This window comes from Mustela nigripes, chromosome 2, assembly GCF_022355385.1.
Source record: "Mustela nigripes isolate SB6536 chromosome 2, MUSNIG.SB6536, whole genome shotgun sequence".
In the NCBI taxonomy this organism is placed as follows: Eukaryota; Metazoa; Chordata; class Mammalia; order Carnivora; family Mustelidae; genus Mustela; species Mustela nigripes.
Window position 1 is genome coordinate 21,708,661 of NC_081558.1, and position 26,430 is coordinate 21,735,090.

Sequence of the window (26,430 nt, forward strand, 5' to 3'; positions counted from 1 at the left end):
AGAATCCCTCTGACTCTCTGTCTTATGGGTTCTGAAGTTATACTGTCCTAGAGACAGGGTGAGCTGGCATATGCAACTCAATCCTACCTTATAGTTGTAAGGTTTGTTTGAAAACAATTCCGGGCTCATGTAGTAGGGTGTGCCAATGAGGGTGCTAGCCATGTCACAGTGGTTCTCTAACACTCGAGCAATTCCTAGGTCACCCACTTTGATGATGTTTGTTCTTGTTAAGAAGACATTCTGAGTTTTCAGATCTCGGTGAAGGATGTGTTTTTCATGTAAATACTGAGGAGAGAAATAAAACTTCATTAAACATAAAAACACTTATCTACTTACTTATTCTTGACTTCTTACACAACATCAACAATTGCACAAGTGAAAGCATCTCAGTCATCTAAATATCAAGACACTACTGTTCTATCATCTCTAAATAGAAAGTGGGATTTACAACTTTCCAAGGCAGGAAATTTTGTTCCATGCATTAATTTGCACCAGTATCCTTCACAACTGTTGCTGGGTACTTTGACAATTTCACCATTTAGCATTAAACGGATCCACTTAAAAATACACTTACAAACTTCCCCTGAAGGGAGGAAGACAACTTGTACAGAGTCATATGCACAGTCCCCTCAGACTCATGAAATCCTGAGCTTAATAATATTTCCAACTATAACAAGATCACTTCTATTTAGTCAGCATATATTTTTTGAAATTATTTTTATTAACATATAATTATTATTTGCCCCAGGGGTACAGGTCTGTGAATTGTCAGGCTTACACAGTTCACAGCACTCACCACAGCACATACCCTCCCCAGTGTCCATAACCCGGCCACCCTATCCCTATCCCCCCTACCCTCCAGCAACCCCAGTTTGTTTTGTGAGATTAATACTTTCTTATGGTTTGTCTCCCTCCCCATCCCATCTTGTTTCCTTTTTACCTTCCCTACCCCCACAACCCCCGCCCTGCCTCTCAAATTCCTCATATCAGAGAGATCATATGATAATTATCTTTCTCTGATTGACTTATTTTGCTCAGCATAATACCCTTTAGTTCCATCCACATCATTGCAAATGGTTCTTTTGATGGCTGCATAGTATTCCATTGTATACACATCACATCTTCTTTACCCATTCATCTGATGAACATCTAGGTTCTTTCCATAGTTTGGCTGTTGCAGACATGGCTGCTATAAACATTGCTATAAACATTTGGGTGCACGCGCCCCTTCGTATCACTACATTTCTATCTTTAGAATAAATACTCAGTAGTGCAATTGCTGGATCATAGGGTAGCTCTGTTTTCAACTTTTTGAGGAACTACCACCCTGAGTGGCTTGCATTCCCACCAACAGTTAGACAGCATATCTTAAAATTTACACAAGGTCAATCCATTCTGGACAAGTCTGCCCAGTTCCAGAGTGGTATTCCACAGTCTCACATTTGAATGTGTGTATATTCAAACAGACATGTTTTGTATTTCCACTCACTCTGCCACAGTGGAGTTAAAGCCCATATCCCCACAGTTCAAGCATGTTAATTAGCCCAACCACCTTCCAGTATGACACAGCTGACCAGTTGATAACAGACATGGTCATTTGTTGCTTTGTCAACTCAGGACCCTTAGAATTGATTTTGGTATAAATACTAAATGAACAGAGAACTGGTATCCCTTGCAAACTGAAATCCACATCTACTTCAATATAGACACCATTCATTCAGAAATACTCTAATGCTATAGCAAGAGGCCCTAGGTCCACTTCATAAATGGTTTTTTTTTTAAATACATTTTTTTCATGTAAGCTTTGGGGAAGGATTTTCCTAAAATCCACTTGCCATCCCCCTGTCACCCTGGAGCAAGTGGAATGCTGTGTCTGGACAGTACCTGCAGAGCCATGGCGATCTGAACAAACCATTCCACCACCTGACTCTCAGGCAGAAGCTGCCCCTTCTGTTCTTTGAGCTTTCGGTACAGATCACCTCCTTCGCAAAAGCCCATGACGATGTACAGCAGACCGTCACCTCCCTCCCACGACTCCTTGTAGGTGACAATATTAGGGTGCTTCAACTGAGACAAGAGCTGAGCTTCCTGTTCAGCGGCTCGTCGCTCTCGACTTGAGGCATTTCGGAGGTTCAGCTTTTTGATGACATACTACAGTGAAAACACGTTGATTTTACAATGTGCAAATAAGCATACAGTTTTATACGTTCAGAATATTTAAGAGTTCTCCTGACTGTCCTCAAAACCAACCTTCTGGAGCCTGTCAGATAGCCTATTCATTCTGTTATTCACAAAGCACAAAACTGGGGAAAAGGGGTGTAAGTCTTTTGTAATATTTGTAATTTGTAAAGATTTGTAAATTATAATTTACTGATATTTTCAACAGCTTATACTTACAACAGGCTGGAGGATCACAAAGAATTTATTATACTTTCCACCTGCATTTTACCATTTCATTAATGGCTAAAAAATGAGTCCATGTTAACATACATCTCTCTGTGTCAAATAAATAATAAAATCTAAAAAAAAAAAATTATTCCCACTTAAAAAAAAAAATCAGGGGCGCCTGGGTGGCTCAGTGGGTTAGGCCACTGCCTTCGGCTCAGGTCATGATCTCAGGGTCCTGGGATCGAGCTCCGCATCGGACTCTCTGCTCGGCGGGGAGCCTGCTTCCTCCTCTCTCGCTGCCTGCCTCTCTGCCTGCTTGTGATCTCTGTCAAATAAATAAATAAAATCTTTAAAAAAAAAATCAATATCCCCTAACACCTAATTACATTGCTTATGACCAATGAACAGTCTATGCAATCCATTAATCAAAAGCATATATATATAATATATATATGTGTGTGTGTGTGTTTTCTAAAATATAAACTACTGCTCAAGTGTGAGGGACTCTTACCACCATCAATATTCCATCCTCCACTCAAAAATTCATTGACACTCTCATCTCATCCCCTTATTGCTACTGAATAAATCTCTTATACCTGAGCTTGTGTTCTAGGCAGAGCTACCAGCCCCTGACATCAGGCAGAATAGGCTAGCGGGCCTTATACTTGGGACTTTTCAGCTTATCTGGGGGTACTGCCATTGTCCTGGTGTAATTATTAATAGCACCTCCTCTCAGTTTCGAAACTGTCCCAGTTGGTGCGACACATTATATGGTCACCCTACTCAAAAACCATTTTAAAGAACTGGCTCATCATCCTGAGGGTCACGGGATAAAGGGCTTTAAAGACAGGAGTGACAACATTAGCTGTAAGTTTTAGAAGGATCCCTGAGATGGCAATGAAAGTGATGGACTGAAGAGCGAGCCAGGCCGCGAGCCAGGCGGCAGGGGAGGATCCGTGGAGGCCACCGCCCCAGCTCAGCTAAAGAGCAGGATGTCCTGGACTGCAGTGATACCAGTGGAGAGAGAAGAAGCCTGCTGGCTTAGTGGACAGATGAATGGGGGCAGTGGTGTGTGTCAAGAATGACCCTTGGGTGTGACCGGTTTGGGCAACTGGACAGCTGGTGGTGCTACTCACAGAAATGGGGACCGGGAAAGGTCTGGCGGGAAGGTGATGGGTTTTAAGTGAGTCCCGTAGTCTCCGGGTCGGATGTATGCGGCCCTTCCTCCAAAGAGTAATACCCGCCAGGCGCTGTGTTAGACTGTGGAAATGGATGACCTGACAGAGCTGTCAAGAGCCGAGAAAGTGTGTAGATCAAGGGTAACAATTAATACCAAGGAGAACTACAGGGAGTAGGGGCGCATATTACAGTAAGGCCTGGCCTAGTCTTGGTGGCATGGGACGGGACGGTTTCCCTGAAGTGACATCCGAGGTGAGTCCACCCGCAGCCCAGCCTTTGGACGGCGGCCTCGGCATATCGCTACCTGCCCTCCACCCCCTGCCGGGCCCCAACCCCGCCGACCTGCCTGCCGTCCCGCCGGTGCCTCACGAGCGTCACCTCCCCGTAGCTGCCCCTGCCCACGACCCGAAGGTAGCAGTAGGCGGCCAGGGGCATGTTCCCGGCGCCCGCCCAAAGCTGGGATGCGGCGGCAGCGGCGGCCAGGGTCGCGGGCCGCGGCGGGAGACCCCGCTCATGCCCAAGAGGCCGCGGTGCTGGCGGCTGCTGACACTGTCTGGCCCAGACGCGAGCTCGGAGGCTGGGCCCACAGCGACGCCGCTGCCATAGCGATCCCGGCTAGCGCAGTCCCGCGCATGCTCCCACGGACCGGAAGCACCCACCACAAAGCCGAAGCGCTGGGCGGCCAGAGCGGTTCCGCCATCCAGGAGGACCCGCCATAGAGCTCAGGCTCCGGGGGGCCAGAGCGACTCCGCTGGACTTAGGGCGCGCACCTTCTGCCTCAGTTCCACCGCCGAGAACTTCCGGGTTGCTGGGCACAATAAAATAGTGGAAGCTTCCACGTATTGAGCACGTAGTTGATCCCAGTTGACGAATGTAAAATTCGTCATTTTACATTTTACAAATAACTTTATTAACCTCCTACTATGTGCCAGACCGACAAATTCCCTCTCCTCCCGAGGCTCCCATTCTAATCGAGGGATGACAAGACTAGAGTCTACAAATAACATGGGTAATATTGGCTTTATCACACAATGGTTAACGTAATGCATCTAGTAATCCGCATACCACTACACTTCACCCCTAAAAGCTTCAGCTTGTGCATTAAGAAATGCAAAGTACTCTCATAACCGTCCAACCTCCTGCACTATGACTTGACCGAATTCTTGATTTTTTTTATTAATTTATTTATTTTCAGAAAAACAGCATTCATTATTTTTTCACCACACCCAGTGCTCCATGCAATCCGTGCCCTCTATAATACCCACCACCTGGTACCCCAACCTCCCACCCATCCCCACCCCCCTCCACCCCCGCCACTTCAAATCCCTCAGATTGTTTTTCAGAGTCCATAGTCTCTCATGATTCACCTCCCCTTCCAATTTACCCCAACTCCCTTCTCCTCTCTAACACCCCTTGTCCTCCATGATATTTGTTATGATCCACAAATAAGTGAAACCATATGATAATTGACTCTCTCAGCTTGACTTATTTCACTCAGCATAATCTCTTCCAGTCCCGTCCGTGTTGCTGCAAAAGTTGGGTATTCATCCTTTCTGATGGAGGCATAATATTCCATAGTGTATATGGACCACATCTTCCTTATCCATTTGTTTGTTGAAGGGCATCTTGGTTCTTTCCATAGTTTGGCGACCGTGGCCATTGCTGCTATAAACATTGGGGTACAGATGACCCTTCTTTTCATGACATCTTTATCTTTGGGGTAAATACCCAGGAGTGCAATTGCAGGGTCATAGGGAAGTTCTATTTTTAATTTCTTGAGGAATCTCCACACTGTTCTCCAAAGAGGCTGCACCAACTTGCATTCCCACCAACAGTGTAAGAGGGTTCCCCTTTCTCCACATCCCCCCCAACACATGTTGTTTCCTGTTTTGTTAATTTGGGCCATTCTAACTGGTGTAAGGTGGTATCTCAATGTGGTTTTAATTTGAATCTCCCTGAGGGCTAGTGATGATGAACATTTTTTCATGTGTCTGATAGCCATTTGTATGTCTTGATTGGAGAAGTGTCTGTTCTTGATTTTTAACAGCTTAAGGTTATTAAGGCAGTGTCCATGGGAGAACTCTCCTTAAAAGACCCGTGTGTGAAAGCTCAAAGCTCTCAAAAGAGTTCATAGTTTGATCCAACTGACATTTCCCTTCCCTCTCCTAGAGCATTTACCTAAAAGACCTCACAATTGTAAATCCTTCCAATGTCCCTATTAGATAGATAGGTGTATATCTCCCAGGACCCAGGTGCGTCTTTCTCAAGGATCTGAAATCCATCCCTTTGAAATACAAGATTTGTCTACATCCAAGAACCAATTTTTGCCCTGTTGGGGGCAATATCGCCCCTGTTGAGAATGGAAATGTTAAAGAACAGAAATTCAACCAAGTAAATTTGAAGATCTGATCGACTTTATTAAGTGATTCATGAATCAAGCAGCATCCTGGCTAGCAAGTAGAGAGATACTCTAAGGAGTTGTTTACAATGGAAAGTTTTTACTGGAAGGAAAGCAAGGCAAGGAAATTATTACTGGGAAAAGAGAGAGAGAGAGAGAGAAAAGAAATAACTTTTAGTTATTACTGAAAGTTTCAGACCAGGGCATCTTCTTTTTTTTTTTTGTGGGGAAGAGAATGGCAGCATTTTTAATTGTACAGATTATCTCACTAGTGCTGATCAGGAAATTTCAGATTGACTGTTAGAAGGTCACATTCTTGGGTTGGTTGAAACTGTAATTAAGTCTTGGTTTGCTGTTGGGGGCTGGGTGAGGGGGGATATGTCTCCATCTGGGGCTTGTTGTTTCTTTTTTAATAATACTATTGTTTTTTCCCCATTTAATCCCCACCCCCCTCTTACAGACAAGTACATTAGTTTCTTTAATCCTTACATCAACCCTGTGAAGCTGGTACTATTGTCATCCTCATTTTTACAGTTAAAGAAACTGAGTCTCTGGGAAGTAAAGAAACTCATGCTAACAGAGAGAATAAATTGCAGTCAGCATTGCTAACAGGGCTCTTTAAAATGGAGCCAGGAGGACATTGAGGTTGTTGAGGAAATGGAGCTTATTCATGTTTTCTGTCTCAAATTCTCAGAATTTTTGCTGAACTCAGGTAAAAGCCAAGGCATCAGCTACATGGCAAAAGGGACATAAATGGACTTTCTGCCTAACACTAGCCCTGACAATCGATCACATATAGGTTAGTACAACTAAAACTATACCAGCACTGGTCACATTTTGTTCAAAACAACTGATGTAAATGGCCTCTTTCTTCTTTAAAAACTCTCAATTCCTTTGTCTCTTCAGAGCTTGTCTTTTGTTTTGGTGGAACCTGTGCTTCCTGGATTGCAATCCCTAACACCCCAAATAAACATATATATTTTGTTTTGCAGTTTGCAATTTTGTCTTTCATTGGTCAACATTCAAAACAACATTCTAGAAGGCTTACAGCTCACTGCTCCTAAAATCCCTATAGTTACCTGGCCCCACATGCCATCAAGAGAGCTTCCTGGAAAATGACTCAGATTCCCGAGATGCATTTTTCGTCTCCATCCATCCCTCTTCCCCTCGGTAGCCCTTGCCCCTCTGGTGAGTTCTCTCCTTTCTTGGTTCCTACAACTTAATTCTGGTTCTCCTGATCCTCCTGTCTACTCCTCTTCTTTTGACTTCTCCTGATTCTCTCAGGTTTGAGTTTCTCCAAGGTTCTGTACTTTGCTCCCTGCTTTTTACCTCCTGCAACTTGCTCCTCTTTAAGCCTATCATTCATTCTATAGGCATTTAATGTGAGCCTGCATAGCACAAGGCTAGTGCCCTCCCCTGGAGGCACAAACTGAACAAAACAAACAAAGTCCTTCCACCGTAGGGCTTACAGTTGAAGAGAGAGGTGATCATTAATCAATGAAGCATGCTAATGTGTTAACCTTGCCAACTGAGGTCAGTTTCACCAGCCCCAGGCCGGCCATCCAGGGTAGGTTGTCCCGAGCTACCATTCCTTGAACTGAAGTTTGCAGGAAAACTTTTTTCAGGTGAAGGGAGCACCATATGGTAAGGCTCAATGGACTTATTTTGTGACTTCATCTCTGCAGTTCAGGGTGAACTCAGCACCGGGCCAGGCTTGTCTACTTCAAGACCCCAACCCCAGCAGCTGACGTGGGCCTGGTGCACAGCAGGTGTGAATGGATGACGAAGGGGGGCTGACAAATGAATGAGTGAAAGAGCACCTGCCTATACAGATTGGAAAAAAATCTGTGTGGCTGAAGTTGAGACCCAAGGTGGGCAGGCATGGCTGAGTGAGATGGAGGGGTCAGCAGGAGCCAGACCACTCAGGACCTGGAAATGTGTAAGACAGGGAAACATCTCAAGCAGATCAACCTTTTTTTTTTTTTTTTAAAGATTTTATTTATTTATTTAACAGAAAGAGATCACAAATAGGCAGAGAGGCAGGCAGAGAGAGAGAGAGAGAGAGAGGAGGAAACAGGCTCTCCATGGAGCAGAGAGCCCAATGTGGGGCTCGATCCCAGGACCCTGGGATCATGACCCGAGCCGAAGGCAGAGGCTTTAACCCACTGAACCACCCAGGCACCCCGCAGATCAACCTTTTTTAATAATGGCTCTGGCTGCCTCCGGAGAGCACGCTGTAGGAGGAGGGTGGAGGTAGGGGGATTAGCCATGTAGGTGAGAGATGAAGATGGCTTAGACTCGGTGGCGACTAGGGATTTGGAGAGAAGTGAATGGATTAGGAAGATATTTAGAAAGGGGTGAGGGGCAGGGAATCTAGGGGCATAAACCACGTAAAATGCCACCCACCTTTTCTGGTGTGGATGCCTGGATGGACGGTGGTGGTCCTCGCTGGGGTGGACAACAAGAGGAGAAGACCAGGCTTGGTGGTGGAGTGCAAGACGGGGAGAGAAAGTCATGAGTTCAGTTTGGCCAAATCGGATGGAGAAGCTCTAAGCAAATCAAGCCGGCATTTCTCTGTATGGGCGGAGCTCCGAGCCAGTCTGAGCTGTCCTCTGTCCTGAGGGCCATCCATTTGCACCAGCAGCACAGCCCCCCTCTCGGGCCCTCAGGTGTGTGCAATCTTCCAAACCGCACCTGCTTTCTGTCCACCCATCCACCACCTTCCTCACCCACAGGGGGAGCAGCCTCTCCTCATCATCCCTGATGTGGAAGCAGTAATGGTATCCATCTCTTGGGGGTAGTTGGGAGTAGTATCTGAGGTAGGACACAAAAGACGCTGAGAAGCTGGTCAGGCACTTGTCAATATCAGCTCTCCCCATACCCTCTCTCCTCCCCACAAGCCACACAAATGTAGTTCTTGAACCTTCTATGGGCCAAGTTTGGTGCTGCCCATCTCCCAACAGTCCAATCTCGATCTTCCCACACCCCTGCTCAAAAGATCTTCAGTGTTTTCCACCAAAGATTGGCCCCTTTCAGACTTCAGTGCCAGGCTGACCCCAAACCACCACTTCCGAGCCTCCTGCGCCACTCTCTTCATCAGGTCCAGCTTCCAGGATGCAGGCAACCGCACCTTCCCCAAGCATGCTTCACACCTACCCACCCATTTTCCTCTTCCTGTCCAAGGGCTGCTCCATTTCCCAGGCTCCTCCTCTAGGAACCTTCCCCTAAGCCCTGTGGGAGTGAGCTCTGCCTCTTCCAGATTACTACAGCTCCTTCGTGCTGCTCTTAGTTTCTGACACCCCTGACCCTCACTGAGCTTCCTTTGAGTCCTCTGGCTCTTTTTCCCAATGCACCAGCTCACTGAACACAACAAGGTACTCGAGCTCAACACTGTGTCCTGGTGCCTGGCACCATGCCCAGCCCACCAAGGACTCCGTTGATACCCATGCAGCAAATCAACAGAACCTCAAAGGCAATTCCATGTTGATCCATCTCATCCTCCACGAAGGCCAAAAAGCAGACCAGAAGGTCATTCCGGCCTGGGAATGATAAACGTTTTCCCAGAAGCTGTTCTGAGAGACAAAGTCCGAGACAAGCAAACAGAGATCAAAGTGGCCTCTGGGGCCCCCTCACCCCATCAGGGTCATGGCAGCCAGCACATCCCAACCAGGGCCACGGAGTGGATTGACCAGGGCCATATCTGCCCTGTGTGCTGTGGCTCATGGCAGACAAGGAGAGCTCGGGCAGAAAACTTAAGAAACTGAAAGTCCAAAAGAGGTCCCTGGGGTTTTCAACTCTGCGTCTCCTTTCTTGCTAATAAGGCAGAGGGCTTTTTTGTCATTACACGATAGGCTTGGGCTTTGGCGTCTAAAAGATCTGGGTTTGAAGACCTATCCTGTCACTTGCTGTGAGACCAATATCCCAGGGACACCACGAGGATAAAATGAGACAGCAAAGAGCTGAGATCAATGCGTAGCACATACTTAGCCCTCCATTACGAAAACACAGTATTCCTCTTTGCCTCCCCAGCCCTGCCCAGGAGGAGGAGCAATGAGGCTCATTTCTGTTCTTTCCAAATCCAGATGCGAAGGTCCAGAGGGATGAAGAAACTGTCCTAAAGCACGGGTCACCCATTACACATCTCAGGGACTGGCCAGACGGCTTCTGACAGAACCAGCCCAAGGGTTGGCATGGCTAGAGCCATGGGCGTGGGCAGACACTTGGTAAACTCTACCATCTTGCCACCCCGGCCAGACCATGACTGTGAAAAGGTTGCTGATGCTTGAAGAATTTTGAAAGTAACACCTAATGGACTTCAGAAGTCCACTTTGAACTGTGGCTTCTTGACGCATGTCACCATGTCCCTGGTGTTGCCTGTGCCAGACCAGGCTTTAGATGGGCCATCCGGGGCTTCGCCATTCCTGCCGGCGGAGACCGGCTCTGTCCAAAGGGGCTCCGTCTGAGGCTGGTCAGGAGTTTACGCAGCTGGGAATCCCCCCCAAGGAGAACGATTTTACTGCTAAATTTTGATCCCCCTGATTGTGATATTTGCCTTCACCTTGTCTAATGTTTAATCCATGTTTATCCAGCACTTTATTGATTAACAGTCTGAGCGAAGGGACGAGGCAGCAGGAGCCTCGAGACCATGGACGGCACCATGGGGCTGCGGGCGCTACTGTGCGTATACCTGGCCTCTCTCCTCGTCCTGCAGGCCATGCCCACTCAGGGTTCACCCACAGGCAGGCCCAAAGTCAACAAGGTATGTAGGTAAACCCCTCAGGCCAGAAACAGGCCAGAATGGGCCCAGGAGGGACACAAGACCCTCACCCCAGGGCCCCGGGGCCACCCGCAGTCACCTTGACCACCACTGCCTGGAGAGGTAATGTCCAAGCAGCGAGGGGGAGGTGAGGCTGAGGGGTAGAGGACCCAGACTGTGTCCCATTCCCACTCCTTAGCAGATAAGCTATGGTCCCCTACACGTTCCCACTTACCCTTGTCCCGGTTTTGTTTTACAGAAGCGACAGACTGTGGACACAGTGAGTGAGATTCTCTGCAAAGGGGTCTGTAGAGGGGCCATACTGCAGCCTGTTTTCCCCCCATCCTGCAGGGGGTGCCCTTCTATCAGCGCTCTGGGCAGAGGGACTCCATGTCCCAGACATGGGGGGCTTGCACGCCTCACTGCAGGGTCTCCGGCAGAGGATAGAGTGGGTCTTTCTGGGAGATCTGGTCTGTTCTTTGGGCGCCTGGCCTCTGAGCTGGGTGCTGATTCCCCATACGACACGGGAGTCCCTCCTAGTTCAGAGGCCCCCCCTCGCCGTTCCCAGCCACAGCCCCCTCACTTCCACTCTAGGCCGTCGATGGCGTGACCATCCGGAGTTTAAAAGTCAACTGCAAAGTCACCTCTCGCTTCGCCCACTATGTCATCACCAGCCAAGTGGTCAACAATGCCGACGAAGCCAAGGAAGTGGCCTTCGAAGTGGAAATCCCCAAGACGGCCTTCATCAGTGACTTTGCCATGTGCGTGCCCTGCCTGACTCCCACGCCCAGAGCTGTCCATTCACCAGCCCCAAGCCATGGCTCCGGTGGCTGGACAGTGCCGACCTCCTCCTTCTTGCCGGCAAGACCATAGGCCAGCTCCAGCGCAGAGGGGATGGGCAAGCCACTTGTATCTGTTCTGGGCTCTCATCTTGGAGAGCAAAGTGGGGCCTCTGACAGTAGGTTTTCAGCATAGGGCTCAAACAGCAAAGGCCTGCACCCAAGATCTCCTGTTGGATCCTGTGGCCATGGCTGCAACTTCTCACTGCCATGGAAACCCCGAACCACTCCGTGGGCAGCGAGAGGTGGCAGGGGGTGCCTCCCACGAGCGCTCACCAGGACGGGCCTTCTCCAGGGCTGGGTTGGGAGCCCCTCCGGTATGAAGGACCTGAGTGGTTGGGGCCAGGGGCACTTCCCCTGAGGGCTTCTTCCTCCCTGTAGCACATCAGACGGAAACGCATTCATCGGGGATATAAAGGACAAAGCGTCCGCCTGGAAGCAGTACCGGAAAGCTGCTGTCTCCGGAGAGAATGCCGGCCTTGTCAGGTGAGTTCTGGTGCCACCCTCCCCAGCAAGGACGGACCTGAGAGCAGTAAGGTGGCCTTGGCTGGGGAACAGCCCCAGGCTGATTGGAAGTGAGCAAACTACCTGAACTCAAATGCCAGTACAGGTGCACCAGACAGGGCTGGTGCCGACCTGCCTACCTCCCAGACCAGCCTCTGGGAGAAGGGGACTCTGTCCTTGGATCCTGACCTTGACCATGAACACTCAGCTAAGACAAGGGTGAAGGGCTAGGAAAACCAGGAGTAGCATGAGTGGAAGAGAAATTGATTCTGAGGGCCACGCTTTAGGTGACAAGACCCACGTGTCACTCACCATTTGTCTCTCTGGTGTGGCCGATGGCCGTATGTCCAGGGCCTCGGGGAGAACAATGGAGCAATTCACCATCCACCTCACCATTGGGGCCCGGAGCAAGGCCACGTTTCGGCTGACCTACGAGGAGGTGCTGAAGAGGAAACTCAAGCAGTATGAAATTGTCATCAAAGTCAAACCCAAGCAGCTGGTGCATCATTTCGAGGTAGATTACAGGTGACCGTTTGCAGGGGAGCCGTCTTGGGAGCAGGGCTCCTTCCTCTCTCTCGCCATGGCTCCGAGTCCTGGCTCAGGGCACACCATGTGCCATCCCAGGGCTGAGCACACAGAAGGAGACTGTCTTCCTTGGGTAGGTTCTAGTGGGCTCTTTGTGGGCAGAGAGCTACCAACTTCCTCTTCCTCTCTGAGCCTTGGTTTGCTCATCTGTTAACTGGGGCTTCCTGCAGGTCCCAGAGGTGCCACAAGGATCACGAGACATATTGAACGTCCCGGGAGCTGGTAGACCAGAAAGCCCCAGGCAGCCGAAGAGGCTGTGATTGTTGTTGGCAGCTCAGTAGCGGCCGAGTTCAGGGGCCCAGGCATGCACACCTTCATTTGGCCTCTATTTTTGGAGTGCTGATGACATGCCAGGCCCTGTGCTGAGGGCTAGGTGGGTGCCACACACAGTGGGTAGCCAGGACACAGGTTGGCTCCTGACTGAGTCTTGATGGTGGCCTCAATGGAGCCTGGGGACTTCAATGACGCAGATCGACATGGACATCTTTGAGCCTCAGGGGATCAGCAAGCTGGATGCCCAGGCCTCCTTCCTCCCCAAGGACCTGGAAAGCCAACTCATCAAGAAATCCTTCTCAGGGAAACAGGTGTGTGGGATGGCTGGGACCTCTCAATCAGGCTTAGACTGGGAACCAGGCAGGGGCCGCAGGCTGCCCTAGTAAGGGACATAGGCGTTTTGTGGTTGGTGTACCCAGGGAACTCGTAGCTCTCGTTCTCAGAGCACTTAACAAAAGCCTGCATGCCGAGGCTGGGGACACGCCCACGCTGGTTTGTATGGTCTGGGGTGAGCCGCTGACTTGCTTGAGCCTCAGTTTCCTCTTTGCTGTGTCACACTCATGTGAAAGCATTCAGGGAAATACAGAGCACACGAAGGAATCTCAGATGCTGTCGCAGTTAGGATTGCAAGCTCCAGGTCTTTAGGAAACAGACCTCAGTTTGGGAAGGCCTTTGGTCTACCTCGCCACTTACCACTTGTCACAAACCTCCCGTTGGCAGAAACTCCTGAAGTCCCCTGCTTGCCCCTTCCCCAGGTCCTGGCGGAGTGTGGTGTATGGGTGGGTGATACCCAGCCTGTGCCCTGCTTCCTAATTTGCCCTCAAATGGAGCCAGGAACGAACCCTCCAGGGAGGTGGGAACCTCCCTTTGGTAGTGACTCCATCATAACTTAAATGAAGGAAATGTTTCTTGCAGTTTGGAGCGGTTCTTTTTTAAGCAAAGTAGGACACCCAGAGTGTTAGCAAACATGCTTGCTTTGAGTAGGGGACCAAGGGGTGGGTCGGTGCCTTCCTAACCATCCTTTTCAAGTTTTGGAGGGGGTTTTTGATGAGTATATCTTAGTCTTATAACAAACAAATACATGAAAAGTAAAAATTAAAAAGCATTTAAAGAAAATGTAGAAAGTTACAAGTCTAGAAAAGTATTGAGTGGCTCAGTCAGTTAAATGTCTGCCTTTGGCTCAGGACATGATCCCAGGGTCCTGGGATGGAGCCCTGCGTTGGGCTACTTGTTCAGTGGGATCCTGCTTCCCCCCTCCCTCTGCCTGCTGCTCCCTGTGCTTGTGCTCTCTCTCTTTCTCTCTCTATCTGTTAAATAAATAAACAAAATCTTTCTTTAAAAAGAGAGAGAGAGGAAAAAAAAAGTATTGAGTAAGAATCAATGAAACAAGATGGGATTGGGAGGGAGACAAACCATAAGTGACTCTTAATCTCACAAAACAAACTGAGGGTTGCTGGGGGGAGGGGTTTGGTAGAAGGGGGTGGGGTTATGGACACTGGGGAGGGTATGTGCTTTGGTGAGTGCTGTGAAGTGTGTAAATCTGGCGATTCACAGACCTGTACCCCTGGGGATAAAAATATATTATATGTATAAAAAATTAAAAATTAAAAGTTAAACAAACAAACAAACAAACAAACAAACAAAAAAACCCATCCCTAATTCCTGAGCACCGACACCAAGTCAGACCAGACCTTAGCTTCCAGCTTCCTCCCTGGGTCCTTCCTTCCAGCCTCTGCTCTTTGCCCACCAGAAGGAGGTGGTGGGGGATGGGGGCTTTGTTTTCCAGCACAGTGTCATAGCCTTACTTTTTCACTCCACAGTTTTGGGTTAACTGATGTCTCTTGTTCTCATACTGCTATTATTTTGTGCCCAAAGTGGCGACACTTGTAGAAAAGCCCAATGATTCAGAAGCATATACGCAAACAAACAGGTCTTCTCTCCTACTACCTTATAGGCGTGTGCTCTCAGCCGGGGGAAGGGCCCGCCAGACTCATTTCTATGCCCACACAACACACACACACACACACACACACACACACACACAGACACACACACAGACACACACACATGTGCACATGCACGCTCTTTATGGTGTCTCTGCGAGCGTCCAGATCGCAGCCCCACGAAGCAGTAATGCCGCACGCCCTCCACCATTCCAGGGTCACGTCCTCTTCCGCCCGACTGTGGGTCAGCAGCAGTCCTGCCCCACGTGCTCCACGTCCATGCTGAATGGGGACTTCAAGGTGACCTACGATGTCAATCGAGACCAACTGTGTGACCTCCTGGTGAGCCTGAAGCTTCCGGCCCTGAGACTCAGAGACCAGGCGGGGGCGCTTGTGACAAGAGCTTCACTTGTCCCTTCGTGTTCCAGGTTGCCAACAACCATTTTGCCCACTTCTTTGCTCCCCAAAACCTGACGAACCTGAAGAAGAACGTGGTTTTTGTGATCGACATCAGCACCTCCATGGAAGGCCAGAAACTGAAACAGGTGAATGGTGGCTTGAAGCAGTTCCCCCAGCAGCAGCTTTTCCAGCCCCGGCACTCAGCTTATGCTGGTGCTGTCTGTTGCCAGAGCCTGGGCTGGGGATTTCTGCTCCTGTTCAGAGGCGGGGTGATTTGACAGGAAATCCCAGCAGTCAGGGGCTCGGGCGTCAGCCACATCCTCATTGTACCTCCATGACGGGAGGAGCCCCTGCTCCTCAGTAGTACAGTGGGATGCCCACGGGCTCGTGGGTCTAGTGATGGGAGGGTACACTGAACGTGCCAGGGCAATCATGGCTATCCCCAGGGAGGTGTCTGGCAACAGGGACAGCCCACTGCCCATAGTGCTCTGAGAGCCACAGCTCCGCTGGCAGAGTTTTAGAAATTCTTTCTTGATTCTGCCCCCTCCGAGCTTCCGGTCGTTTCTTCTCCCCACACGGGGTCCCCCTGCCTTCTCTGTCTGCTCATCCACGCCCGGGGGACAGACCTCTCCTGGCACCACCTGGCTGTCCTGCCCGTCCCTTCCCGTTTGTCCACTGTGTCCCTCTGCCCTGTGGATCTCTCAAATGCATACCTGGCATTGACAGGGGACACTCTCATGGAGCCATGTCCCTCCACCGACCGTCCTGTCATTACAGACCAAGGAAGCGCTCCTTAAAATCCTGGGGGACATGCGGCCAGGGGACTATTTCGACCTGGTCCTCTTTGGGTCTGACGTGCAATCATGGAAGGGCTCACTGGTGCCGGCTTCCCCTGCCAATCTGCAAGCAGCTCAAGAATTTGTGCAGCGCTTCTACCTGGCTGGGGGTAAGTACAGGAGTCTTGAGTCACTCTGGAGTCCCCTCTGTCCCCTTGGAATGAGGGCATACACTGGCCTGCTTCCTTCCTTTGCAGCCACAAACCTGAATGGAGGTTTGCTCCGGGGAATCGAGATCTTGAACCAAGCTCACAGGAGCCTCCCCGAACTCAGTAACCATGCCTCAGTCCTCATCATGCTGACAGATGGCGAGCCCACAGAGGGTAAGCACCTCAAGGCCCGTGTTGGGAGGCGGTGATCTCTTTGTTACGGAAGGCGTTCAAGCTGTGCTTGGAAATCCCGCTACTGGAGATGTTGTAGGGGGTGAAGAACGGCTCCAGGAGAAGTCAAACCCTGATCTAAAGACAGAGTTCCGCCCATAAAGTCTGCAGGACTTACAAGGCATATTTCTCTGCTGAGCTGGGCGATTGGGGGAAGTACCTGTATGATGCAGGGTTAAGCAGATCCCAGGACAACAGGCAGAATTCCCAGGTTGAGTTTAACGAACTAGGTATTCAGCACCGACTGTGTGCCAAGCATGGGACTGGGGACCAAGAAGAGACACTGAGAGCACAGGCTTCTCCTCTGTCCTCAAGAGAGCACAGGATCCACTGGGGTGGCAGACCCAGGAGCAGCTGTTCTGTTGAGGGCCTTGAAAGAACACGGTGTCAGGAGGCTATAGGATTAAGGACATCTGGCCCAGGCAGGGTCCCAGTGAAGCTGCCTGGAGGAGGTGACCTGTGAGCTCAGGCTGGAAGGAGGAGAAGGGAAGCAGGAAGGAAGGTCTGGCAGAGGGAGCAGCTTGAGAAAAACAAAAACAAAAACCAAGTATGTACAATGGCAGGGCCGGACTGAGAACATCAGGCAGGTGCAGACTAGGTAGAACAAGGGTGGGAAGGGTGGCAGGGTCTGGGAGGCCATGACAATGACCTCTGGGGGAGGGTGGTTAGAGCAGATTCTGGTCTGCTTATGATGGATCCATATAGATGGGCATGTTCCTGAGGGCCATCAGGAGCTATCGTAGTCACCCACAGAGCCTGAGGAAGACATTGCCTCAAGATGCTGGTGGGGACAGGAGAGAGGTGGGGGTCTGAGATAGGATGGAGGGTGCTCCAAAGGCCCCTTGTGCCCTACGTGCCTCTGAGTCCGTATCCCGGCCCTGCCTGCGTGTGTGGCTGCAGGGGTGACGGACCATTCCCAAATCCTCAAGAACGTCCGCACCGCCATCCGGGGCAAGTTCCCGCTCTACAACTTGGGCTTTGGCCGCAACTTGGACTTCAACTTCCTGGAGGTCATGTCCATGGAAAACAACGGACGGGCCCAGAGAATTTATGAGGACCATGACGCCACCCAGCAGCTGCAGGTCTCCTCCTTCCCCCTTCGCCGCACAACGTACCACCAACGGTGGGCCACGGCCCACGTTGCCACGGCTGCCCGGCCTTGGCAGCCTTTTGCCCAACCACCCAGAGGAGCAGATAAAGCTCTAGAATGCGGTTTGGCTCAGCTTTAGGACCTGAAACTGGTTCCTTAGCCCCTATGAGCCTGCAATTCTGTCTGCAGAACAGGGATCCCAACACCCCACCTGGTGAGTGGGTTTCCCCATGGGGTGCCCAGGGTGGCCCATCAGCTCTGAGGTCGTGCCCCACCTCCGCCCGCAGGGTTTCTACGACCAGGTAGCCAACCCCCTCCTGGTGGACGTGGAGCTGCTTTACCCCCAGGACACCGTCTCAGCCGTGACCCAGCAGCGCCATAAACAGTACTACGAAGGCTCAGAGATCATGGTGGCGGGACGCATTGCTGACAACAAACTGGGCAGTTTCAAGGCTGACGTGCTGGCCCATGGGGTAAACAGTGGGCTGCGGACTGGGGAGAGGTCAGGCAGCACTCAGAGGTTCCAAATCCACACTTGTTCTCCACCCCATTCCCCTTACCCCAGGCACCACACCACCCCCTTCTCCCCAAGGCCTGAACATTCCCACATGCGAGCAGGAACCAAAATGGCCTTGATTAGGTGTAGTGCCTTGATCTAATCATCACCTGTTACTCCTTATATCATTTCCCCCAGGCATGAGAGAGCAAGAGGCTAGCCTTTTCCTGAATACTTCCTGTGCACCCAGCTTTGTGCCACAGTGCCGTGTGTGCCTGTGTGTGTGTGTGTGTGTGCGCACGCGTGCGCACGCGTGTGTGCGCACACACACCACCAATGGGGGGGCGGAGGTTGTCTTACAGACGCGTGAGGCCCAGACCCTGACCGCAGGGTGTGGATTCACACCTCACTGTGCGGTCGAGGGTTCAGAATCAGGACTCTGAGTCAGAAAAGCTGAGCTGCATCCTGGCTCCCCTCTCACCAGCTGGGTGACCTTGAGCGAACAGGTCCAGCTCTCCGGGCCTCAGTTTCCCTCTCTGTAGTCCAGAGGAATACTGTCCTGGAGAGCTGGGTGGAAAGAATGAAAGAATCCCTGCACTGTTTGCGTGGGGCCCAGTGCACAGGATACCCTCAGTGAGGGAATCCTAGCTACCGCGGCTTGGAAGAGAGAAGCATTTGTGTGTGGGGGCGTGGTGGGCCTTAGGAGGAGTGAAATGTGGTGGAAATAGCTAGCTGCTTGCTGGCAGCCCCCAGAGAGAGTGACTTGAGGAGGGCAGGGCCTGCCCCTCCCTTCCCTGGGATCCCCAGAGCCGAGGCCAGCTCGCCCGGCTCTGAGAGTGCTCAGCAAATGTTTGTGGGATCAAGGGCCGAGTGAGGGGGAAGAGAGCAGGCTCAGGCCGGGCGGGTGCGGGGGACAGAGCACAGAGACCGGGCACAGTGGGGCCCCTGGAAGGCCGGAGCGGTGTCCCCGGCCAGCGGTTGTGCTCCTCCACGGTGCTCAGCCCCCCACCCCATCGCGACCCTCAGGAGGGCCAAGAGTTCAAGACGACCTGCCTGGTGGATGAGGAGGAGATGAAGAGACTGCTCCAGGAGCGCGGCCACATGCTGGAGAACCACGTCGAACGCCTCTGGGCCTACCTCACCATCCAGGAGCTGCTGGCCAAGCGGTAGGACCCGTGCGGTGCGGGGTGGACACCAGGGCCTCTGGACCAGTGGGGTGAACAGAGAAGGCACACTCCTGGGCCTCTGAGGCTGGGAGCAGGTCAGACAGACCGGGCTTCGGCTTTGCTCACCGGGTTAACATCAACTGGTTAGTCAACAGTGTGGGTGGGACACGGTTTGCCCCCGCCGCATGGCCGGGCTGGGAGGAAGCTGCCCTCTCCGTGGGGCCATGGTGTCCACACACGCTCGGGTCATCCCCACAACCTGCAGGCCAGTTTCCTTGTTATCTCCATTTCACAGATGAGCACGCTGAGGTCCAGAGGAGCTAGACCACTCGCCCAGAATCACACAGCGGATCCATTCCCTGTGTCTTTCTGAGGCACGTCCCCCAGCCCTGCCGCATCTCCAGGTTTTCCTGGTGTGGGGGCTTTAAATCAAGAGGCCCTGGGAGGCAGCCGCGGGACAGGCACCCTGCAGGTGCCCCACACATGTTTGCTGAATGAGTGAATGAGTGAACCAATGAGCAAAAAAGGGCCAGGCAGCGCGAGTCTGCTGTTGTCCAGGCTGCGGGGCTTGGAGCGGGTCTGTGTGTCTCTCAGGATGAAGTTAGAGGGGAAGGAGAAGGCCGACGTGACAGCCAAGGCCCTGCAGATGTCGCTGGCTTACCAGTTCGTGACCCCACTGACCTCCATGACCATCAGGGGCATGACAGACGAGGACGGCCTGGAGCCCATCATTGACAAGCCCCCCGAGGGTATGTGCTCTGCCACGGGGAGCGCTGTGGGTCCGGGGAGGCTTCTGAGGGTCGAAAACCTCCTGGGCTTTCATTCTCTTCCCTTTCTCTTCCTTCCAGATTCTCTGCCGTTGGGTGAGTTTCAAAAACATGTTGGTTTTCAGAAGGGGTTTCCGGTGGCCGGCCAAGCAGCTCGTGCTCCAGCCCCCAGGCACGGGCTCCCTGCCCCACATCCCCTCTCCCCTTCACCACAAACTAGCGGCTGCCCCTTTGTGCCTGGGGAGCCCTTGCGCAGCTTCCATCCGGGCCTCTGTGAGCCTGTGTCTGTCGCGGGGGCCCGGATGGGGGGCAGGATGCCCAGGGGAGGAGGGTTCGCTGAGGACTTATTGGCCTCTGGGCCCAGACTGACCTTGGTGAACAAGGTGTGTGCCTCTCAGATGGGGTGGTGAGGGTGATGCCATCCTCTGTCATTGTCCTCTACAGAGATGCTGGGACACAGAAAGAGTAAGTGACCGCATCCCGCCGACATACGTCTCTACTTCTCTCCTCCCCACGTGCAGTCCCTCAGGCTGTGTGCCCGTACTTGCCTGAGGAGGAAGTGACAGACAGCCGAAGGCTTCGTCACTGCCTTTCACTGGGTCCCTCAGAATGGCCCCCTGCCTGGGCCTGGTGACCTCTTGTGCCACTGGCCCCACTAGGTCCCCATGGAAGGAGACTGACTGGGGGTCAGCACACCTGGAGGCATCAGGGACTCGGGGGCCACTTCTGCCCTGTGGCTTCAGGCCTGCTGCCTGGGTGGCGGGGCCTGGGAAGAGGAGCCAGCAGCCCCAGGAAAGCAGGGTACCGTCCTCCTAAATGCCATTCACTCTCCAGCGTTCGTGCTGTCGGCTTTGCAGCCTTCCCCGACTCGATCCAGTTCCAACTTTCAGCAGTTGCCAAATCAAGTGACTGGAGGTGAGTCCTGGGGAGGGTCTGAGGGACACCCCTGTCTTGCTCTCCCAGCGGGCCCCAGCCCACCTGCCCAATGCCCAATCTAACGGACTCCCTGCTCTACCCCCAGTGGACACTGATCCCCACTTCCTCATCCACGTGCCTCAGAAAAAGGATACTCTGTGCTTCAATATCAACGAGGAGCCCGGTGTGGTCCTCAGCCTGGTGCAGGACCCAGACACAGGTATGGGGGACATTACTCCCTCTGTCAGACAGGGTGGCGCCCGGACCCCTCCACCCTCAGTGTGCAGCCGCGGACAAGACAGTGGCTGTGGCCTCCACATCCCACAGACTGTGTCCCGCAGTCCCCTGGCTGGGCTCAATCTGCCTCCTTCTCTTGCATCTGCCTGCCTGAGCCCTAGATGACACCTGCTTCATGGACATGGAACCCACATGGGCACATAGGACCCTATGTTTAGGAGGGCCCACGCACAGTTTAATACTCTGCTCTAGCTGTTTTGAAATTCTTAATATTTTTTTGAACAAGGAGCCCCTCGCATTTTGTACCTAGTTCTGCAAGTTACGTAGTGATCCTGTCCTGCCTCCCGGCTGGAGCCTCAGAGCGCATCCTCTAGCAGAGCTCAGGCGGTGGGAATGACTCCCTGTCCGTCTGTGGGGCCACTCTCTCTCCCTCCCTCTGGTCAGGCCATCTGCAAGGGTTTGCTGAGCACTTCCTATAGCCTACAGGTGCAGGAGGGGCTCAGCCAAAGTCCTTGTTCTTGTGCAGCTTAGTGAAGAGAGACAGGTGAACAAATTCTCAGATGACAGTTTCAGAACATGCTGTGTTGGGGTCGTGAGGACAAGGAGGGAGCTTTGGGAACTGTTCAGGTCATAGGAGGCCTCTGGGACCTGCTCCTGAGTCAGGGATTAGGGCCACAGAGGAAGAACAGACACAAGTTCTGTCCTCAGGGAGGCAGGATCTCCAGCATGTCCCAGAAGCAAGGACTAAGTACCAGGTAGTTAGTGTGGTGGGAGGAGAGGGGTGGGGAGAGGTGCTGTGTGGCCTCCGCTAACCCCTTGGGAGGTGAGCCCCTCGAAGCCAGTGTGGCACAGGTGGAGTGCGGGTGTCTCCCAGGAAGGAGGCATGGCGTGAGCAAAGGCAGGGTGGCAGGCGTCTAGCGAGAGCTGGGCCCTCCCTGACCCGGATGGCGCCTTACCCCACTGCAGGCTTCTCAGTGAATGGGCAGCTCATTGGCAACAAAGCCAGCAGCCCAGGACATCAAGAGGGCACCTACTTCGGACGTCTGGGGATCGCGAACCCCGCGACTGGCTTTCAGCTGGAAGTGACTCCTCACAACATTACGCTGAACCCTGGCTCGGGTGGACCCGTGTTCTCCTGGAAGGACCAGGCTTCGCTGCGGCAACACGAGTAACCAGGCTGGGGCCAGGGCCTGGGTAGGGGGGCCAGAGTAGGGGTGGGGAGGGACAAGACAGGAAGCCCCAGAGCCAGCTCAGGTGCCTGAGCTGGCCAGGCCCTTGGCCCCTGAGTCAAGTCAGTGAATGATAATCACATGACCTCCGTGTGGGCTGGGCAGACATGTGGGACCCTATGGACGATCCCGTCCATTTCCCTCCCTTTCTGGACCTGTGCTCCAGGCCCAGCTTCCTGCATGCCTAGGCTTACATGGCGCTCTTGTCCTGCAGTCTGTTCCTATCGCCACCGAACCAAGCCAACTCACCTCTTGGGCCCAGCACAAAGGCCACCTATTCCCTGAAACATCACCTCGTCTCTTCTCTGCTGAACTCCAGAGTTCACTGGGCTTCTCTTTCCGCACCTGTCTTAACGTGCCTTGTGTCGTGCTTGTTCTTTCTTGCACTCATTCATCCACCAAACTCTGCCAAGGGCCAGAGCCAATGCTCAGCAGCAGAGCTATAGGAGGACGTGGGCAGAGTCCAATGTGGAGGACACAGACGATCAGTGGCAGGCAAAGAACACAGACTTTGATATTAGACAGGCTGGAGTCCAAGTCCTGGCTTTACTGCTTACCAGCTGTGTGACCCTGGGCAAATTCCTTACCCTCTCTGAGCCTCACAGGATCTGAGTGAGAAATGCATGATGCAGCTTGTGTGGAGGGCTTGGCACAGGGCCTAGCACACTATAAGCCCTGCCCACCCTCCCGCATAGCAGCATGTGAGAAAGAGATTGTAGCAGGTAACACCCCTCCATCGGGAAGTGAGGGGGTAGGGGAACTCACGAGAGCTGGATCCAGGAGGATGAGGGCAACTGAATGGAGAGGGGTGCCATCTAGCTGCACCTGCCCTTATGGTCGCCCGGCCCTGCAGGGTGGTAGTGACCATCAACAGGAGGAGGAACCTCGTGGTGTCTGTGGAAGATGGGGGCACTTTTGAGGTCGTCCTGCACCAGGTGTGGAAGGGGAGTGCCGTCCACCAGGACTTCCTGGGCTTCTATGTGCTGGATAGCCACCGGATGTCAGCACGGACACACGGGCTGCTGGGTATGACCGGCCCGGCAGGCTGAGCTGGGGGTGCGCGGCAGCAGCCTGCGGGCTTGCCATGGGTCAGACTTGCAGCTGAGCACCAGAGCAGGTTCTCCTGCACCTTGGCCGTTGAGGCTCAGAGCTCCAAAGAGGGCTTGTCCCGGCGAAGGTCTTGTCCCTCAGAAAGCCTGTGATCAAACACAAGGGGAAACCAAAGCTTCAGTGGGCCTGGGGGTGAACAGGGAGAGGTCCGATTCACAGAACAGGTGAACGAAAGGTGGCTTTTTATGCCAAAACGTAAGAGACATAGTCACACCCTCAAGAAAAAAACATTGCAGCAGCTCTCTGACCCTCCAGTGTGCACCTGCTGCATACGAGGGCCCCTGTGGTAACTGCTGCTCCAATGTGCCTTTCCAGGACAATTCTTCCACCCCTTGGATTATAAAGTGTCTGACCCCCACCCAGGCTCCGACCCCACAAAGACAGATGCCACCATGGTGGTAAAGAGCCACCAGCTGACCGTCACCAGGTAAGCAGGCTGCTCTCCCAGTACCTCTGCCCTCAGCATCCCCATCATCGGTTGGGGCTCCAGATGTCACAGGTGGATGGGCTTCTGGGGGTGGGGGTGCAGCCTTGCTGCCTCCAAAAGGTAACCCCAGCTTTTTGTATCTCCTCAGGGGCTTGCAAAAAGACTACAGCAAGGACCCCCGGCACGGGACTGAGGTGACCTGCTGGTTCGTCCACAACAATGGGGCAGGGCTGATCGACGGTGTTTACACGGACTATATCGTCCCTGACATCTTCTGACCCCCCTGCCAGCACACCTGTCCTTTCTTAGGACCGTGGCAGCGGAGGACAGCATCTGACCTGCTTCCCGTGTCACACCTCCCTGGTCAAGCTGACCCACTGTGACAAAGTCCCCATGATTTTCATTAAAGAGAGGCTATGTCTAACCCGGACTGGCTGCTTTTTGGGAAGGAGGGTGGCCGGGAGGCCACCGGAGATACTGCCTCTCATAGGGCTGGGGTCATGGCTGACCTGGAGGCCACGAGGGAGCCTCCACCAACTCGGCCCCACCTCACTCTGTCCACGGCAGCTGCCCAACCCCAAGCCAGAGGAGTGCCTGGAGTGCCTCCTGCACCCAGCTCCCCTCCCAGGACACTGGCAGCTTCTATGGGCACTGTTCTGTGTCTTTATGGGATTAACCAAGTGTACGTTCCCACTGATACTTGTTTCAGGCCGATTTACAGCTGAAAAAGCAGAGGTTCAGTGATTTGTCCAAAATCACTCATAAATGCCAGAGCTGGGATTTGAACCCATGCTGTCTGGTGTCAGCGGTGTCAGCATCTGTGTGCTTAACCCCCCATGTGGATCCTCTCGTCAGGCTGGGCAGCGGATCCCAGCCTGCTGGGATTTGGTTCTAGATATTCCAAAGCATCACTTAAAATGAGCATATGAAAGGAGCATATGAGATCGATGGGGATCTGGAGTCCCAGAGAAGCCCTGCTGGGAGCTGGACGCTACAGCCGGTGGGCAGGGGGTCTCCGCAGGCCTTCCCCCGAGCCCCATTTCCAGCTGTGGGTTTGCAATTCCAGCTGGGGGAGCCGGGATATTTCCCAAATGCAGAGACGACCACCCCCTAGAGGCGCTGATATCAGGGAGATAGCAACCGTGGCACCACCATCTCCTCATGCTGAGGCCTGGAATGATCCCTGTGGGGCTCCTTCCCTGGGCTCCCCCTGGGGGCGCTGTTAAAGTGCAGTGACACAGGATGCAGGGAGATGAAGCTGTCTCTGTACCTAGGGGAGCCGCTGGCCCTGGGGTGGAGGTTGGTGGGTCTCTCCTTTCCGAAGGTATCTACTTTTTCTCTGCTGGCTTTCCATCCAGTTCCCACGGCGATGGAGGTCCACGAGGCCCCACATCAATCACACAAATGCTGAGCTCCAGAGCTGCCCCAGGTCCAGGGAACACAGAGCCCTTGGGGGCAGGCGGGGGGTGGCCAACGGTGTTTCAGAGACCAAGTGCCTTCGAGAGCCTCCAGGGCTTCTCAAGGGAGAAGCAGCCAGACGGCTGGTCACCGGCCCGAAGAAAGCCTTCCTGAAGAGTGGAAAAGCAGTAAGCCCGAAGAGCTCTTGGACTCCATCTAATTCTCAACTCTGCGTGTGACTCTGGGTCTCTCCAAGTGCCCAACTGTCCCCTCCAGTGCCTACTGAGCTGCCTCGGAAGTCCTCCAAGGGCTGGGGAAGCTCTGTAGTTGACCACAGGGCCCCAAGCAACCATTGGACAATGCTGGTCGGACAACTGTTCTGCCACAGTCCCCCGTCACCCCGTGGTCGGTGACCATGGGTACTCAAAAGGGCCACATGAACAAGCTGTCGTGGGAGCCAGGAACCTGGTGGCCGGGCTGCAGGGCTGGGTGGCGCAGCTCTGAGAGGGGACTTCTCTCTGCTCCCGGGGGTCAGCAGTGGGGCGCGGGTCCCCGTCAGGCCCTGAGCGGGGCTCCAGCTGGCCATGGGGCCGTGTAAGGATTCTGGAGGCCCGGGGAACACGGGCACCCCAGCTGGCCCACATGGGCGGTGGCCCCTCTGTGTTGCTTCATTTGGTCCCACATCCTCCTGTCGAGTCAGCAACTCTCTGTCATGTCACTGCCAACCACGGGTCCCCTTCTTCCTCATGGCTTCTGCTCCCTCATGGAGTCGTCTTTCCGCCTTCTCGCTCTCTCTCTGCTCCCAGCAGTCAGCACTCTCTGTACAAGTCATAGTTGGGTGTGGAGCTTTTGGCCAAGCACACAGGACACCATCACGTAGCTCAGGCAGCCTCCTCAACACCATTCAGCAGCCGCCCCGTGGGAGGGTCCCTGGGCCACTTTTCTCAAAAGAGCCTGTGTGTGTCCAGCCCATGGCCACCACTCTGGAAGGTCTGGGGGCAGGCAGGGCCCTGGGGTAGCCCAGGAGAGGCCTGGGGCTCTGCCTCTGAAGCTACCATTGTCCTCGAAGCCAGAGCTCCAGCCTCCCTGGAGACTCTTCGGGGAAGGACTCTCCA

General features: G+C 53.1%; 2 protein-coding genes across 4 annotated transcripts in view; one reads left to right on the plus strand and one right to left on the minus strand.

The window, feature by feature from the left end:
* NEK4 (NIMA related kinase 4) overlaps positions 1-4,227 on the minus strand; it is a 36,592-nt gene extending 32,365 nt beyond the window's left edge. Inside the window, exons 1-3 of one of the 3 annotated variants that reach the window (XM_059389922.1) lie at positions 3,910-4,227; positions 1,885-2,151; positions 88-285 (exon numbers count right to left, since the gene is read on the minus strand). In XM_059389922.1, coding sequence (XP_059245905.1) covers positions 88-285; positions 1,885-2,151; positions 3,910-4,002 — 558 coding nt within the window. In that variant the 5' untranslated portion in view covers positions 4,003-4,227. Of the gene's footprint in view, positions 1-87; positions 286-1,884; positions 2,152-3,524; positions 3,691-3,909 lie in introns of those variants that run through there. The other 2 variants (XM_059389924.1, XM_059389923.1) reach the window with 2 other exon arrangements.
* A 6,355-nt stretch (positions 4,228-10,582) lies between these two features.
* ITIH1 (inter-alpha-trypsin inhibitor heavy chain 1) lies at positions 10,583-24,341 on the plus strand. Its single transcript, XM_059389925.1, has 22 exons — positions 10,583-10,724; positions 10,981-11,001; positions 11,316-11,482; positions 11,942-12,046; positions 12,416-12,578; positions 13,120-13,233; positions 15,082-15,207; positions 15,294-15,410; positions 16,042-16,210; positions 16,298-16,423; positions 17,381-17,562; positions 17,858-18,043; positions 19,093-19,232; positions 19,827-19,981; positions 20,081-20,095; positions 20,444-20,464; positions 20,834-20,914; positions 21,021-21,134; positions 22,118-22,319; positions 23,234-23,406; positions 23,806-23,917; positions 24,066-24,341. The coding sequence occupies exons 1-22, from the start codon at positions 10,611-10,613 to the stop codon at positions 24,193-24,195; spliced, it is 2,733 nt and encodes a 910-aa protein (XP_059245908.1). The 5' UTR covers positions 10,583-10,610; the 3' UTR covers positions 24,196-24,341.
* Positions 24,342-26,430: the final 2,089 nt, after the last annotated feature.